Genomic DNA, 16,266 nt, shown 5'->3' with positions numbered 1-16,266 from the left:
TTGGGTTCGAAGGTGAACTGCGATACGTCTATGTCGGAGTGGTGGGTATCCTCTGCTATCGACAGATCGGATGTTGATAATAGTCGTTTGGTACGATGACAGAGGTGATCCTTTGGATGGAGTGATGGTGGGATGGAGATAAAACACAGTATTGCCTATAACCTTCTGTCTGGTATTATCATTTCCCTACTCTATTGTCATGACGCTGACTATGCATAGAGCGCTTAATCCGAGTAGTCCATTGGTGTGGTCTCCTGTTCCTTGTTCCGCGTTTAAGTAGAGGTCCCAGGGTGCTAAGTAGAATGTCTAGATGGGTACCATATATACAACTTGTATATGTTATAGAGGGTTATTCATGTCATTAGAATATTTACTAGGTTACCACTATAGTCCCGAGCATCTAGCTAATTGGCTTTGAACGCCGCAAAAATGTACTAACAGCTCTTAGCCTACTCCGTATTACAGGATTGGAGGAACAAAAATCCAACCCTGTTGTTACTTGAGACCGGTGGTCCCATACTGGTGCCTCAGGCTCTCAGGTGTCGACGGATCCATCGCTGGCCCCTCTTCGGACCACTTTTCCCCAACCTCGGCCCATCCCGAGATCGAATGGAAGTTCAGTAGACCAATCATCCTCAATTAAAGAGAAAATGGAGACAGACTCAGGATCGACGCGACGATCTACATATGTAACTAGGTATATCCATCCGGGCGCCGCAACTGACCACTCTGGTGAACCCCTCCGGATGAGGTCACTAATCTGGAACATGGCCGCTCACTCTGTCTACTAATATAGGAAAAGATCAACGGCACGCCCCAACGGTTGTCCGCAAGCCTGGCGAATAAAAATTTGACTGAAGTTTTTTAAAAAAAAAACCCCCCCCTCGGCCTAACCGTCGGTCGAAGGCGAGGTTCCCGCTGCCTCAACTAACCACCACATCAGAATACCCCAGTCAAGAACCCCCCACAATCCACGGTACTTAATATCATATCAGAAGGCTTAGGCTTCGGACATCCTTCGGACCATGTCTGCATGATCCCACCAAATGTACCTCGCATCTTCCCCGATGACCAGGTATGATTGGCAGATCATTCCACGATCTCCCTTCCTTGAAATCATCGTGGCACACCCCTTGCCTGCCAAAACTCCACCGCGGATCCATCCTGTTCTCATTCTCTGTTTAGCTGCTATCGCGTGTCGGATGTCAAAAGGCCCTGTAGGAAGAGGCGTTGAATTGTTCTGGTGGAGAAGAGTTGCCATACCGTCCCCAACAGGTCTTGTCTTGCATCTCGAGAATTCCATGGGGAATCGTAGCTGCTTCCCTGGTGCACTCCTTACTGGAAATGCGGATATGTGGATCTGTTCTGCGCCATGTGTAGCTCTTTCCTCTAGGTACGGAGTGCATGCTCCGTACATGCATCGAACATGTGCACTACGACACAATACCACACAATGTTGGAGATGGCTGAGAGACTCGACTCCACTTGTGTACCTACCCTTGTGGTCACGATTTTGGATTTTATGTTTACATCCAATTTTTTTTCAATATTCCCCCCCCCCCCCCCTCCCCGCCCCCTCCACTTCCAAGATTGGCTGTAATTATTGTGTTGTTTGTTTTTTCATGTATCGAAACGATCGTTAATCGTCCCTAATTAATACCCATTTATCTCTTGTCTCAGATCGTTTCGTCTAACACGTATCCCGCCATGTGCTTGTTTCAGTTCGCGCCGGCTCATGGGATCGTCCCGCGTGTCTTGTTACGGGGTTATATTGCATGATGTCAGTGGGTTCTTGTAAAACTGGTTGAGATTTGGCCCTGCTGCTAGGTGCTGATGCGGAGATCTGGTGTTTGAGATTCATCGTACGTAGATTGGATTGAACTCAACAAATTTGTTGGATATGCCCAGATACTTTTGTGGAAAATTTATGGCCTAACAGCCTATCAGCAAGGGCAATACAACCTACAAGCCCAGTCTTGTCACCCTTGGGGGAATTGAGAATGGCGTGATAAGATAAAAATAAATAGTTTTTACGACACTGGCCAGCTCGTCTCATACAACAATGCCACTAGAATCGCAGCTTGGGATTTCAATGGGATGAGAGAGCATCAATGTCATAGCATGGCCCGATGAGCAACCTATTCCCAAATGAACTCCTGCCCCTGTACTGCATGTATGAAGCAAAGGTCGAACGACCGGGTGATAGTCCGAGGGCAGCTATCTGAGGTTTTCTCCTCGACATGTAATCCTGGTCAGGTCATTACTCATGCCATATCACGTCTGCTTCTTCCATGGCAGGGGTTAGATTGGCAGAGGAGATCCAAACGAGAATATCACTTTTCAAATCGAATGTGTCCGCAATAGGATGCAGCCGATTTGGGGTCTTTTTTGTTTTACCAAATTTGAGAAAATCAGAATGTTCTCCATGAGCAGAGTATTAGAAGGTTGCATGTTGGGCAACTCAAAATCCATCGATGAGATTCATTCTCCAGTGGCAGAGTCCCAGACCGTGGTAGCATAGTACCTGACCTTGAAAGGGCTTTTTACAAGTCTATTGGCCTACAACACGAGCCAACTTCCATCCAAAGACCAGAAATAGATATGACTTCAACATGACTCTCACCAAGGACTGCTGTACCTTGTCCGGTCTCCAGATCCAAGATTCTGACTCTTTAATCATATGACCCTGATGCTGGTCTTCCACTCTGCAACCAGCACAAGCAATTGACTCGTTCGACATGGCCCTCGAAACTTGATCTGTACTCTCTAGTGACTGGGTCACAGATCTGCACTTGTCCACTGTATGACCCGGATGCGAGCTGGTAGCTTTTGTGGGACTAGGCAATCGACGTAGTATCCCGGGTATCGGGGATCATCAATGTGCTAGTTCCGGGCTTCTAGATTTAACAATCATGAAATACTGTGGATGCAAGCCAAGTTTTATTTTGTGACCAGGCGATTCTTTCCCCTCACATGTCCGGCGAATTTTTTATTGGAACATTAATCTGGGCTTTTGGCTGCTGGGATCACGAATTATAACTTGCTCTCCCATCTGACGCAGTAAATCTTCCATCTGGTGACTAGGCAAGTGTCAATCCACATGAGGGATGTAATCCAAAGATAGATATGAGATCTCCAGTGCGGTGTCCAGGATTCGAACCGTGTCATCAGTTCGTGTTCCTGACCTCATCGCAACTAAATTTCCATCCGGTGACCAGGAAATTAATTCATTATAGTCACCGTGTTGCTCAATGTCCGATCCACAATTTCAAGAAAAATGCTGGGGTGCTTTCACAAAGATAGCGTTGTAATGACATCCCGTCCTGGTCCCAGCTCTATACTAGCTTGCCCACTTCAAAATAGCCTCCAAGTTTGAATTAAATTAGAGTGGGTTCGATGACTGTATGTTGTAAATCATGATCATCCTCGATCTAGCCTAAGTGGTCATGTAATGTCAGTATTGAACAGTCTTCGCACTATGATCTGTTTCCAAAATAATGTCCGAGGACATCAAGTTGTTGCGATCACATCTGAGGAATCCATCTAATCACTCCGTACCTAGCTTTACTACTTACGGTATTTGATGGCTAGCCTTGCCAAGGAACGAGAAATTTAACGTAGAAATCATGATAATGATATGATGGTCATCACTTCGAAGGCGGTACTGTACACCTCCATGTTCCCTTCATTAGATCGGGCAGCGACTCCTCTGTCAACAAGCGACGCAATGGGGCTAGAACTAGATGAGGGGTTGAGCATCCGGCCATTATTCTTCGACTAAGTGAAAATGCATGAGCTTCCTCTGCTATTACAAACCGGCGGCAAGAACTTGCGGAGACAGGTCATAACACCGTTTTTGGATTCAAGGAGAGCAACTATCAGGAAGTATTTTCCCTAACCTACTATTCTGGAGAGCCAAGGTAACTAACTGTGTTGTCGTTTTCTATGAGAGACATCGACCCGCTAAGCAGGACCTTGACGACAGAGATGAACGCATTTTTGGCCACTGGAAGCATAGGTGTTTCACCTAGGTTATTCTCCAAGTCTTTTTCCGACATTGTGTTCAGAAGATTTATATGGTCTGAGATCTTATAGATGAAAAGCAGCGTGAGTGTTGAGAAAGGGGCAAGGTCTCGCCAGGAATCATAAGGTATGCAATCTCTTTATATCATCAAGTCAATTCAAGTCGTATTTGCGCCATATCTATATCTACAAATGTTTCTTTTGGGGAAATTTCTGCACTGCAGTCATGCTGCCATCGTGATTAAGATTTACTCTTCACCCTCATCCTCATCTCCATCGCCTTCTTCTTCATCTTCATCATTCTCCTCAAACTCAACCCCAATCTCACCAGTGATATCCCAGCGATCACCCTTAGCTGCAGCACTGACATACTTGACGAACTTGAGAGTGCCGCTATCTCGTAGCACAATACTGAGCCGGTTCCATCCTGCTTGGGTGCTGAACAGAATACCGTCGTCCTCATCTGCACCCGCAGACCGGTAGACAGCCGGATCGGCCTTGGTCTTCTTCCGGCCCAAGACTTGGTCAGCATTTTCGGCATCCTCCTCGTCATCATCTTCATCCTCATCACCAGCCATGTAGATCTCATAACCGCCTAGAGCAGGACCTTCCACAGCGTCGTCGCTTGTCTTCTCCTTTGGCTTGGATTCTTTGGTAGACGAGCCGTTGGCTGCTTCATCTTCATTCTCATCCTCATCCTCGTCTTCCTCCTCCTGCTTCTCCCATCCCGTGCTCGGGGTAAGGCAGAGCGAGAACTCGAGTCGAGGCTCCTCGCCTTCGTACGCACTAGCAAGAGTATAGTCCGCACCGCGACGGAACCGTCTCGCAAGCAAATTGTAGCTCGTGAGGTGGTCCACACCAGTAACAAGACCAAGCCACTTCCGGAAAGGCTGCGACGGGAACAGCACATTCAACAGCTCCTGAATCGGGTTATCGGTATCCTTCTCACCGGAAGCATGCTGGTAGAGATAACGATGCTTGTGCGGAGGACGAGCAACAGTCCACCCGCGCCGTGCATGGATCTCTTCAGCAGAAGCAGGAAGAGGTTGTCTCTCCTGCTCCTCGATGTAAGCGCTCACGCGCGATCCAAACTTATCACTCAGGAACCGCTCCAGGCTGAGTGAAGACTCGGCCGAGAACGCATCTGACATCTCCTCAGCGATATCGGGTGTCAGGTACGAAGGCGCAATGTATTGAAGTAGGAAGGCTAGGTCGCTCTCTGTGAACTCGCCCTCGGTCTGCTCTTCCACCTTGTCCTTGCCCTTGCCTTCGACTTCGGGCTCCTCCCAGGACACTGGCTGCGGCTGCGGCAGGTCGTAAATATCGCCGCGGCCCTGCAACTGAGCCAGACTGCTGCGCTCGGCGAGCTTCTCTTCCAGTCCCTCTTCGTAGCCGTCTTCGCCTTCTTGCGGGATGTGGAACCAGCCGCTGATCGCCATGCGCACGCGCTTCTTAGTCTTGTCTTCGCCTTCACGTGGGTGGTACACTTCCTCGACATCGTGGAAGCTCTCGCCCGGTTGGACGGTGAAGAAGCTCAATTGGTTGAAGGCAGGAGGGATAGAGAGGCTGTGGTCCGGGCTGGGGATTTTGACGTCCTCGCCTTTGGCGTCCTTCTGGGTCGTTGTCGGGAACAGGCGCAGGGCACCGCCCCACTCGGCTTGCCAGGGTGTATCAGGGTCGGTCAGGTAGAGGATGTAGCTGACGCGGCGGCTGCCGATGACATCGTCGTGGCAAAGGAGGTGGCAGCCCTCGGTGTAGACGTTGATGGCCATGTCGGTCTTTTGCCCGCTCAGCTTGCCGGAGCCAGTCACGGAGGACAAGTACTCGCGGAACCGTGCTGAGTACATTGCGTCGCGCAGCTTCAATAGTGACGGCAGCTTTGAGAGGGAGGAGTCATCCAGTCCATCGAGATTGGCGAGATCACCAGACTGGAAGATCTTGTAGATATCTGTTTCCTTCTCGGTGAAGGACACTTGGGTTTCGATCTCATTTCGGACGGCGCGGAGGAGGTTGGGCTCAATCAGAGGGTGAATGACGCCGTGGAGATAGCTAGAGATGCAGAAATGTCAGAAGTTTTTTTTAATTGGATTTTTTCCTGTGCACACATACGGAGACGACTTGGCGTACTCGTTGGTGTACTTCTGCTGCTCCGCGGTGTCGAAAAGGCCGTCGCGAAAGCGGGCAGCAGCCTCCTCGCTGGAGAGAGCCCGTTTCTTGGACTGGGGCATAGCATTGCCATCAAGAGAGGCCCTCGTATCTGTCTTGCGTTTCATTTTTGAGATTTTTAGAGGATTGAGAGCTTCATCAGCGAGTGGTCTGATGTTTCATAGATTTTTCCGGGCGGTGAGGGCGCACGATGAGGCGGTCAACTGCATTCTTGCTCTGAAGATACAAGATCACGGTTCACTTCTGAAGTTTAGCTTATTTTGATTCAGATGTTATTACACATTTAGCTTAAGTGGTTTCTATCCCAACTAATCTTGCATTTCAAACACCTGGATCCAGGAGGGTTGGTCTCTGTTCGTAGATGAGTGGCGCATCGCCGATACGCTCATCCCAATCTTACAGCAGCCTAGTTCCTGCACGTAAGTCTTGATCTTTCAGATCTGAAATTGCAAAAGATCCTTATAACCCACAGTCTTTGTTTTGATCAAAGCCATTGCACCTGTGACTGCGGCAAATCCAGGAACCGCTGTCGTCATCGCCCGCATTTCCCTTCCCGCCTTATCGCCGGAAAGACCTCGATTGTCTCCCCACTTAGTCCAGACTTGCTTGGTCCTCAACTTTGTCGAATCTCATCATGCAGCGACAAGGGACTGAACCCCCAATTCCAGATCAACCGGGGACTCCACCTCGTCCGCCTTATTCTCCGGTGACGCCCGTGTTTGCTCACCTCGCGCCAGTCGCCTCCAACGAGCCACCAATCGTGCCGCCAGCTGCATCTCCCTCTCCAACATCACACCTCCCTTCGCAGACATATGACAACTACTCAAACGTCCCGCCTCCTATAACCAACCCTCCTGTCTTTAAACCCCGACCGTCCCCTGTCCCTATCTCCGAGAGTGAGAATCCAGATGCCATCGCGCTCCGTTCCGCCATCTCGATCCTGCAAATGCAGAAGCAGCAGAGCTTGCGCGACATCCAGGCTTTAGATCGCATGAAAGAGGCCGCCGCTGCTGATCCTGAGGGGTTCGCGCATGAGTTGGCAGCAGGTCGGTTGAAGACCAAGGACCGTGGTACTGTGATCCAGTTCTCCGAGGACGATGCGGGTGACGACGAGAAGAATGAAGAAGGCTCAAAACGCACGAACCCAGATGGCTTACAAACGTCGAATTTTGGCCATATTCCCGTTCCGCAGAATATCGTCCGTATGCCCCCAATCAACTGGGCCAAATATCAGGTCGTTGGAGAACCGCTGGATCGCTTGCACGAGGAGCAATTACATCGACCGAGCTCTGGGGAGCCCGGCCGAGGGCGTGCGCCAGAACATGTGCTGGCGTCGCCGTATCGGCCGTTGGTAGATCAGTTGGACGGGCCCTCCAGACTCGGCCGTCCAGGCAAGGTGAAAAAGACTTAAGCTTGTAAAGTCATGATTATGGGATTATGGAGTTTTATGAAGTTATGTACTTTACTATTTATGAACAGAACTGGACTTCCATGTCTAATTGACGATTTCTCATGGTTTCCTGGGTATTTGGCGCTATGTTTTGCACACTATACTGACAAATCGAAAAGGAGAAAAAAGATAGATACCTCATTTGTTTATTCCTTCAAAGATCTTTCCTGTGCCCCAACCACTGCCTACTAGGGGCTGTGAACTGAGACTTGCTTTTCACGTCCTGTTGCAAAGTCTTTTTAAATATAGACGTCAAAGTGTGCAATAAAATCTGCATTGAGCATCTAGTAGGTACGGGCTATGATAATTCACTTCAAGGCCCCCCTCCTCTTCCTATTTTATGTTTCACTAGACAAAGAGTGGTAACCAAGGAGTTTGAAACTACCTACGATGAACACCACTGGATCTGCGCATGACATGTAGGAAGAAGCAGAGAAGTGGAGGGGCAAGATCGCCGATGCGTTTAAGCCGTAGAAAGCATAAGAGGACAAATTCGAAGCAGGCATAGGCTGTGGTGTGGGGTATTTGATATGGGCACCTCCTGAACCAGACCGCTAAGTGTTGAGCAGAATTTGAGATCCAGTCAAGGCAGCCGTCTTGAGAGTCCCTAGCCATCAAGAGCCTTGAGCAAATATTCAGAAACTTGATGATCTAGGACAAATACAACTTCCTCCATCTGTGGATACGATATAAGACGCATCTTCGGTTGCAAATACAAGAAAGGCCCCTGGGCTTCAGTCGGTCGCCAGACAGACGAACGATAGAATTCTCATGACTTGTTTCATCCCAAGATACCCCAGCGAATCTTCAGGCAAAACAAACGGAGTTTCCTCAGGCAGACAAGCCCTAGCAGCTTAAACATGTCCGGTCTTAAGATATCCATCAATCTGCTTCATAGTAGCAGTCACATCAACAACCGAAACAATCCACTTATCAACGTCTTTCCCAACGGCCTCCCCCACGCAACCCAATCTGAATACTTCGATAACTCAAAGACCGCATTAATAGATCCCGCTCGGGATCCCATAGAATGCGCACTGGTCTGGTACGCAGTTTCTTCTGCCACTCCTCCTGGCTTGCCTCCACATCCGGCCTATATCGACTCAAACAGGAGTGGCGCAATGCCCATTCGAATCCCTCACGAGTGATTTCTATCGCCAGGATGGGTTCTTGTTGGGACTTTGTTGCCCAGCCTGATCGGTATGCCAGCCATAGGAAAGAGGGCTTGATCCATGTCATTCTTTCTCGCGAGAATGGTGGGACGAATGCTTGGGCTTTGAGTGCTGGTTCGGCTATGTCGGGGGAATAGGCTTGGTACACTGTGAATGTACTTGGGGCTTGCTTCGCTTGGATAGCCCTGTAAGGATTTGAAACCATTGCTAAATATATAGGGCAGTGCTGTTGAAGAGGTATGGATGTTCGTAGTTGAGATAAAAAAGAAACGTTCATGTGCGGGGAATGTGAATTATGCGACAATGTAGCGAGATAGTGCAGTAGGTATGAAACGTAAAACTTTAACCTTTTATGTATAGAGATGACTTGTTGTAGAATGAATTCAGTGGGCCTTGTAGAACTGACTCGTAGATTCAAGTCCACACCAAACCCAATCGAGACTCCGCAATGCACGAATACATCCCGTTGCCCCACACGGAAACTATAAAAGTTTAAATTGAAGACGCGCTGCAATCACCGAGAATACTGTCGATCTTTATAAAGTGTCTACAGGAATGAGAAAATTTACCCACATCAGATCGATATACCCCAGCAACTCTACAAATTTATCAGCAGTGATTCGGATTAAAAATCGTTGTCAGGAGTCTGAAGAATATCAAATGGGATGACGATCTTCACCGACTTCACAAAAGGTAAGAAAGACATCGTACGCAGAGTTCCCAGCCGAGACGATCTCACCATCCTCACCGGGAGAATAAATGCGAAGAGTAAAAACAGAAGGCTTGTGCGTCCAGGCCTTTTAAGAACGCTTTTCAATGATTTTGTCGACTGCTGCAATTGCGTCCAAGTAGAGCGCATGGGCGGCCTGCGCACGCTTTTGCTTGGCCTCGGTATTGGTATCGGCATCAAAAAAATCTGGGATCTCGGTTCTCTCGAAGATAGAGGAACCAACGGTGCGGTCGATGCTCAGCTTCTTAGCAACACCGGAGTCTACAAGGCGCTTGGTGTTCTCCCTGAGCCTTTCCTTTGCGCTGGGGTCATCAGACTTGCATGTTGAGAGTATGTGGTTTTCCCCAGCTGCGTTAACGGGGGGCTGGCTCAGATTAATCTAAGATACTCGAGTCAGTAAAGGCCACAGAGAGATGAACCGGAAATGTATCCTACGGTTGGGGCACCAGGTGGAGTGGCAGTCTTTGAGGTCAAGACGCTCTCACCGAGGGGGATCCCAGGGCTAGTTGTGGCCCTGGTGGTGGTAGCTGTGTGCTTACCACCCTGCTGGTTGAACTGTGCTACGGCTTGTCTCCAGCCCTCGTAATCGGCAAGGCCCTCAGAGCGATTGAGGGCCAAAATCTCCTCAGAGGAGAGTGGGACAGGGTGTTGCTTCTCCATTACTGTAAGAGTTGGTGGGATGCCTTGATGTTGTGAGCTTAGACTAGTGAAGGTGGTGATTTAGAGGGTGTCAAGTGGAGTGATTCTCAGGCTGAGTGAGAGTATGAAGGAAATCAATTCTGGCAGGCCTGAAAATCTCGAATCCCAAGGCTAAATCCTTGGAAAAATAGCTCAGCACTTGAAAGGTATAAAAAAGTCAAACATTGTTTAGTTCTTAGGGAAAGAGATGTGAAAAAATGGACAGAAGTCTCAGAGGTGCCATAAGCTATTGACGACATGTTGATGCTCCCGATTTCGATGGCATTTTCAATTATGATGATACCAATAGATTCCCCCCAGACGGAAGGAGCGATGGCCAGATCTACTAGCAACTCTACTGACAGGAAGAGCATCCTACGAATGTCGGCTTCAATAGATTGTCAGGAGGAAACTGGGATCAGTTCGTTTCTCATTGATATTGCATAACCGCCGGCAAGCCAATTTATCAATGAACTAAAAAAAGATACAGGATTTAAGACACTAGTGATCAAAAACTCAAAGTTTCATAAGGCGATTGTGATAGAACAATCTGTGCTGTCGTGTTTTTGAGAATTGGAATTACAGAAGGACAGATCAATCTAAGCACATGATGAGTTGGTATCGAGTGAAAACTACATGAGAAGCTTGAGTACATGCTTTTGATAGTAGCGTCATGTTGGTCATGTATAGGAGTACCAATCACAAGCTCCGAGCGTCGTCTAAAGCAACCTCAAAGCTAGATTATCTGCAAACGGATAGATCAACACGCGTGAAATTTTTCTTCAACCCAGAGACATAGACACTGGCTTGTGTCCAATAACTCTTCTGTGGTAGGTTTAGATGATAGCACGTACTATGGCTCTAGCTGGCCCTACAGATTTAATAATTCCAAGCTCTACACAATAATATAGTTATCGCCTTCTTTGATTGGGCTACGGGTCTTATTTCCAGCTTCTTAGGAGTATGAAATTGACATAATAGGGCGAGTTGTTAGTCTAATTGATTGAACCAAGGATAGCTATATGTACTCATTCCAGTTTGATGTCAACAAAGGGTCCAAGTATCTCCAAATTCAACAAACTTTAAAGCTTTGCTTTCCCATTCTTCTCAAACTCCTGCACAGAGCCCAACCCGCTTTCTTCAACAGCTTGGTTCTTATCTTCAACTTTCTCGCGCCACTGCAAGTTCCCAGCATGATCATCCAGTCCGCTCAACACCCGAGAGTACATCTCCTCTCTCATGGTACCGTAGATACCTGTCGCGGCTTTAGTCTGAAGCTTGCGGGTCTGGATCAGTGCAAGCGTCTCCTCGGCTCCACCGACGGCATCGACGATACCAGCCTGAAGGGCATTGCTTCCACCAAAGCGATGAGCTTCTAGAACCACACTTCGGAAACTGACTGGTGTCAGCTTCTCGCGAAAGATAGCCATCATTGGCGTCTGAAGCGGGACGCCGAATTCCAGCTCATTGACGCAGAGGAAACCACGGTCTGGGTTCATGATTCGGTAGTCATGGTACATGGCCAACATGAAGCCGCCAGCAAAGGCGTGTCCGTTAAGTAGACACACAGTTGGCATGGGGTATCTAGGACGGATGTCAGTATTTCTTTGTTCGTCTATTGTTATTTTGAAAATCTTGTATACTGGACTCTATCCTCGTATCAGGACGTGAAACAAAAACGTACGTCAAAAGGCGTCGGAACAATCGCCACAACCAGTTCTCAAGGAAGCCTTTTGTTTTCTGGGCAAGATCGAGATCAAGCCCATTGCTGTAGAACTTGGCAATTCCACTAGTTGTCACTACAACACCCTTGGGGTAACGATGCTCGATAATGTCGAGGGTGAGCAGCAGAGCATCAATGAAAACGGGTGTCAGTCGGTTGTCTGGGGGTGAACTAAAGGTGAGCACATAGATGGTTTCATGTTCTTTCGCCGTGCTAGGGTTTGTGCATATGATCGAGCCTCTAGTGGAGCTGATGGGTACAGTGAAAAGAGTTGTCATGATAGGATTATTTGGAACAAGAACGTGGTTCAGAAAACGGGATGCCCTTTATAGATGTGATCGGCCAAACGAACACTAATCAGACCTCGGCGCCATCACATGCCGGCCGCATTGATGCCATCACGTGATGACACATGCCATTTGAAGTGAGTTGAGGAACAAAAACATGCATGTTCGATGAGATTTTTCCGGGAGAGAAGAGAGGAAAACTCAGAGGGGGGACGGAAAAGCAATAGATGGCATTGACTTTGCCCGTTCGTGGCTCTCGCATTGTGATCAATGTCCCTTTGCCGACACTTACAAAAAAAGGACATGGATATAATTCACAGACAAAAATAACATACAACAGTGAGGATTCGCTGGTGGTCACCCACCCAACTACTAACTCACCGGCGTGTGGCTTAAGTACGGCTGAGCGGACGGGAAGCCCTGTTTTCCACACCCTGTGGTCGTATGTACCATCTAAATCAGACAGTACTATGTACTATGCCAGCAGAAGAGTGAGGTGATGCTGCCTGTGTAGACAAGTCAATCTTTGCAACCTAGCTAACTACTAGTTAGTTACTGCGGGGGATGGCGTTGGGCGTGGTGGGTCCTTAAAATCCAGGATGAGGGGTTGAAGGCAGAACTATAGAACATCTCAGAGGATCAACCGGATCGTGAAAATCAAATTGCATGAACATTTAGTCTGATATTTCCATCAAACGTAATGACTGGACGCTCTTAGAATATGGGATGTTCTCTTTCCATTTTCCTGACCACTTTCGGCAAAGTGTTAGTTGACCATGGGGAATGTCGAATTCAACCCTCAACACTAAAAGTCATCTGAGCCTGCTCGTGTCAATGGCAACTTACACATCCACTCTACAACAAGCTGCCGTGGTGCAAAAATCCAGGAGAAAGGGTAACTGTCTGTCTTCGAAATGACATACCAATCGCAACGCCGGGGCCAAACGAAGTTCTCGTTAAACTAACTTTGCACCGGTCTATGGTAAGCGTTTACATATAGTCGTCGGTGGGCACCGAAGCTCAAATGGCCAACTTACTGCAAGCGGCAGCTCTTGGCCAGATAGCGCCATCGATCAAAGCTTTTGGTTACTCGGCTATGTCGACTTTGATAGAGAAGCTGAGGGAAGATGGTATCACGGGAAGAGCAGTCGTGAAGTTACTATAGTAACTTCAATGTTGATCTTCCCATACGATGTTCAAATTAACAAGGCAGTTCGTCGAAAGGGCTCGGAGAAAATAGAATGAGACGCTCAACTGAAACTCGAAAAGTAGTCATAGCGTGTTCATGGACATGTCCTTGCCAGTTTGATAGGTCTATCAGGTGATAGACAGACAGAATCTTACAACGAAGACAACCTTTTTCGGGATACCTCAAGTCCCTGTGCAATGCTATCCTCCAACGAAGTCCACCCTTTCCGCCCACAGAATTCCCGCAGGAGCCTTTCTGCTTCCTTGGCGGGGATAACTTCACTCCGATCACGTCCGTCGTCAACGGGAGGGTCAGGAATCAAAGAATTATTAGGTAGGAGCTTCCGAACAATTGAGATTATATCAGTAAGGTTCACGGGAGCAGCATACCCGAAGAGTCGCCGAGAGATCGTATTAGGGTCGAGGAGGGCTGCTGCATGGAGACGTGCAATATCAATGACATCACAGAAATATTCTGTTTTTGCATGTCAGCCTCGATCAACCATTCTAACAGCAGTGTCCACTTACGCGGCACAAAGACCTCGAAGATTCGTTTATCTCCCTTTGCCAGGCCCGAGACCCAGCCCGATGTCGAGCCAGGGATATTTTCGTGTAGGATTCTCCCGATCTATCCCGAGTCAATGTCATACCTTTCGAATGGGCTGTTATCCCAGAACTCACGGTAAAAAAAGGCAACACGGTATTGAATTGGAAGTTCGGCTTGTTCTTCTCCATCCATCTCCATGCAGCTTTCTCTCCCTCGGTCTTGGAGGCAGCATAGCTGAACATGCCCTTCATATGCTCTGGAGTGTCCGGGTTATAGGCTTGCTCGACAGCTTCGTCATTCCAGGAATCTAGATCCAGTGTCAGCCAATACATTCTTCCCTTGCTTTCTCTAGGAACTTGTCTCTCACCCTCACGAACAACAATGCCCTCTTTATTCGGCTCCGCAAACAACACCGCGACCGCAGAAGAGGTCAAGACAACCCGTTTGATATCCGAATGTCTTGAAGCAGCCTCCAGCACATTATGAGTGGCTCTCACTACCCACGGCACGACCTCTTCCGGATTTGAGTTCAAGGTAACATCGGATGCCTATACATCCCAATCTCGTTAGCACATATTCTCGTCCTAGTAGTCTCGTTTCGACTAGCAAACACGTACCACATGTGCCACCCCGGATACACCATCCATCACCTTGTATAGAGTTTCCACGTCCTCAAAGTTAGCAAGAATTACAGACTCATATGAGTCCCGCCCGAACCTGTCTCGGAACATCTCATCGAGCCATGGCTTCGGAGACCGGACAGTCCCGCGCACTCGGAACCCTAGTTCAAGCAGACCGTGGATGACATTACTTCCAATGAAGCCGTTGGCTCCGGTCACGAGGATCTGTGAGCCGCGAGGCAGATAGAAGGATTGTTTAGCCATGGAGGAGATATGGGTGTTCTGTTTCTGTGCGAGGTGAAAAGTAGAGAGAAGAACATCGCGAGTAAGCTGTAAGCGAGTGGGCAGACTGTGGAGTCGAATAGAGTTACCCTAATTCACCCTTGGACGTTGAACTGGGTTAGGGCGTTCGGTGGGTTGAGTGACATCCTCCCGGGCCCCATTGATGGGGTTGATTAGTTCGAATTACTGCGGGTTGAACTAAAATCAGATGGTTATGCCATTTGAGCGGGGATAGACGGAATGGCATATTATCGATGAGGGCATTCGATCTCCCAGCAGTCTGGGTCATCATGGCAGGCCATGCGGAAAGAGGTGTTGGCCGTTCACTTGGAAAGTGGACATTTCGCTAGGCTTGATGGGTCTTGACAAAGTACGAATTGCGGAGTTCTTGTTAGTGCACCAAGAAGATTTCCCATAGACTGAAGGTACCCTCCAAGGTCCAAATTGTACAACATACGCAGTCAGGTTTCCAAACTCACATGGGCATTGGACTCTCACTCTACTCCCATTGGTCCAGGCCACTGACGTCATATGTGGGTACCCAGCTGTCACTTTCGTCAGCCATTGAAATGCACTTCTTGTTCTCTTGAACATATTCTCATTATAACCCTGGAATGTAAATTTATTTCACCCACATCTATAACAATGCAGACCCGCTCGCAGACACAAGACCAACCCCCCCAGCCTCCAAAGCAAGCCGCCTACGCCCAATCCTCGAATCCCGTCTCACAGATGCCACAAGAGCAACGAGTAACCACCGAACCGAGTCGACACCACGGTGATACAATCGGAGCAATTAAACGCACAGCCGAGTCAAAACCCTCGAGCGATGAAGAACGAACTCGTCTGAGTGCGCAGCACCGGAAACATGAACAAGAGCTGCACAATGCACCCGACGTCGATCTAGAATACGGCGTGGAGCAGCAGCCTGCGGAGGGGTATATTGCGGATACTGTTCAGCGTAAGGGGAGGGAGGCTCAGCGCGCACAGGCTGGTGCTCATGCTGGTCCTGTTGGGAGTGCGGGTGGGCCTGGTCACCCTGGTTTCGGGGAAGCGGATGACCTGACGGCGAATCTGGGGGCGAAGAAGGTTGAACATGATCGGATTCTTGATGAGAGGGTTAAGGGAAGTCCAGCTGAGCCTGAGGGGGAAGGTAAGGCTGCTAGACGAGGTAGGTTGGAGCGGGATGAGAAGTTCGATGTGGAAAGAGCGGTTAAACAGGTTACTGGTGATCCAGTTGTGGGTAAATAGGCAAGAAAAGTGTGTCTCAAAATGTATTCGGATTTGATCTTGGAGTAGCATTAAAAAAGTGTCTTACATGTGGTTGGGGTATTGGGACATAACTTTCATTAAGTATTTCGAGCTAGCTAAGCGCTGCTTGTGTCAACATGGAAACCTGA

General features: G+C 48.5%; 6 protein-coding genes and 1 non-coding gene across 7 annotated transcripts; 2 read left to right on the top strand and 5 right to left on the bottom strand.

Annotated features, from left to right (window-relative positions):
* Positions 1–4,271: 4,271 nt before the first annotated feature.
* Pdw03_5131 (Prolyl 4-hydroxylase, alpha subunit) lies at positions 4,272–6,296 on the bottom strand (the record flags this gene model as incomplete). The annotated part of the gene is made up of 2 exons (XM_014683679.1): positions 4,272–6,072; positions 6,133–6,296. 2 exons carry the CDS (start codon positions 6,294–6,296, stop codon positions 4,272–4,274), a joined length of 1,965 nt encoding a protein of 654 aa, XP_014539165.1.
* Positions 6,297–6,550: 254 nt separating this feature from the next.
* Pdw03_5130 (lipase) lies at positions 6,551–7,600 on the top strand (the record flags this gene model as incomplete). Its single annotated transcript, XM_014683680.2, has 3 exons — positions 6,551–6,608; positions 6,662–6,783; positions 6,830–7,600. The coding sequence occupies 3 exons, from the start codon at positions 6,551–6,553 to the stop codon at positions 7,598–7,600; spliced, it is 951 nt and encodes a 316-aa protein (XP_014539166.2).
* Positions 7,601–9,611: 2,011 nt separating this feature from the next.
* On the bottom strand, positions 9,612–10,201 carry Pdw03_5129 (uncharacterized protein; the record flags this gene model as incomplete). The annotated part of the gene is made up of 2 exons (XM_014683682.1): positions 9,612–9,920; positions 9,977–10,201. 2 exons carry the CDS (start codon positions 10,199–10,201, stop codon positions 9,612–9,614), a joined length of 534 nt encoding a protein of 177 aa, XP_014539168.1.
* A 1,100-nt stretch (positions 10,202–11,301) lies between these two features.
* Pdw03_5128 (Enoyl-CoA hydratase/isomerase family protein) lies at positions 11,302–12,220 on the bottom strand (the record flags this gene model as incomplete). Its single annotated transcript, XM_014683683.1, has 2 exons — positions 11,302–11,803; positions 11,904–12,220. 2 exons carry the CDS (start codon positions 12,218–12,220, stop codon positions 11,302–11,304), a joined length of 819 nt encoding a protein of 272 aa, XP_014539169.1.
* Positions 12,221–12,557: 337 nt separating this feature from the next.
* Positions 12,558–12,673, bottom strand: Pdw03_rRNA10. The gene has a single exon (XR_010715606.1). It is a non-coding gene; the product is annotated as a 5S ribosomal RNA (ribosomal RNA).
* A 517-nt stretch (positions 12,674–13,190) lies between these two features.
* Pdw03_5127 (NADPH-dependent methylglyoxal reductase (D-lactaldehyde dehydrogenase, putative)) lies at positions 13,191–14,848 on the bottom strand (the record flags this gene model as incomplete). The annotated part of the gene is made up of 7 exons (XM_066100958.1): positions 13,191–13,194; positions 13,267–13,346; positions 13,600–13,892; positions 13,946–14,045; positions 14,099–14,271; positions 14,332–14,512; positions 14,582–14,848. The coding sequence occupies 7 exons, from the start codon at positions 14,846–14,848 to the stop codon at positions 13,191–13,193; spliced, it is 1,098 nt and encodes a 365-aa protein (XP_065957898.1).
* A 663-nt stretch (positions 14,849–15,511) lies between these two features.
* On the top strand, positions 15,512–16,117 carry Pdw03_5126 (uncharacterized protein; the record flags this gene model as incomplete). The annotated part of the gene is made up of 1 exon (XM_014683686.1): positions 15,512–16,117. The coding sequence occupies one exon, from the start codon at positions 15,512–15,514 to the stop codon at positions 16,115–16,117; it is 606 nt and encodes a 201-aa protein (XP_014539172.1).
* Between the last annotated feature and the right edge of the window lie 149 nt (positions 16,118–16,266).

This window comes from Penicillium digitatum, chromosome 6, assembly GCF_016767815.1.
Source record: "Penicillium digitatum chromosome 6, complete sequence".
In the NCBI taxonomy this organism is placed as follows: domain Eukaryota; kingdom Fungi; phylum Ascomycota; class Eurotiomycetes; order Eurotiales; family Aspergillaceae; genus Penicillium; species Penicillium digitatum.
The sequence above is the reverse complement of the archived record's forward strand: the minus strand, read 5'-3'. Positions and strand labels throughout refer to the sequence as shown.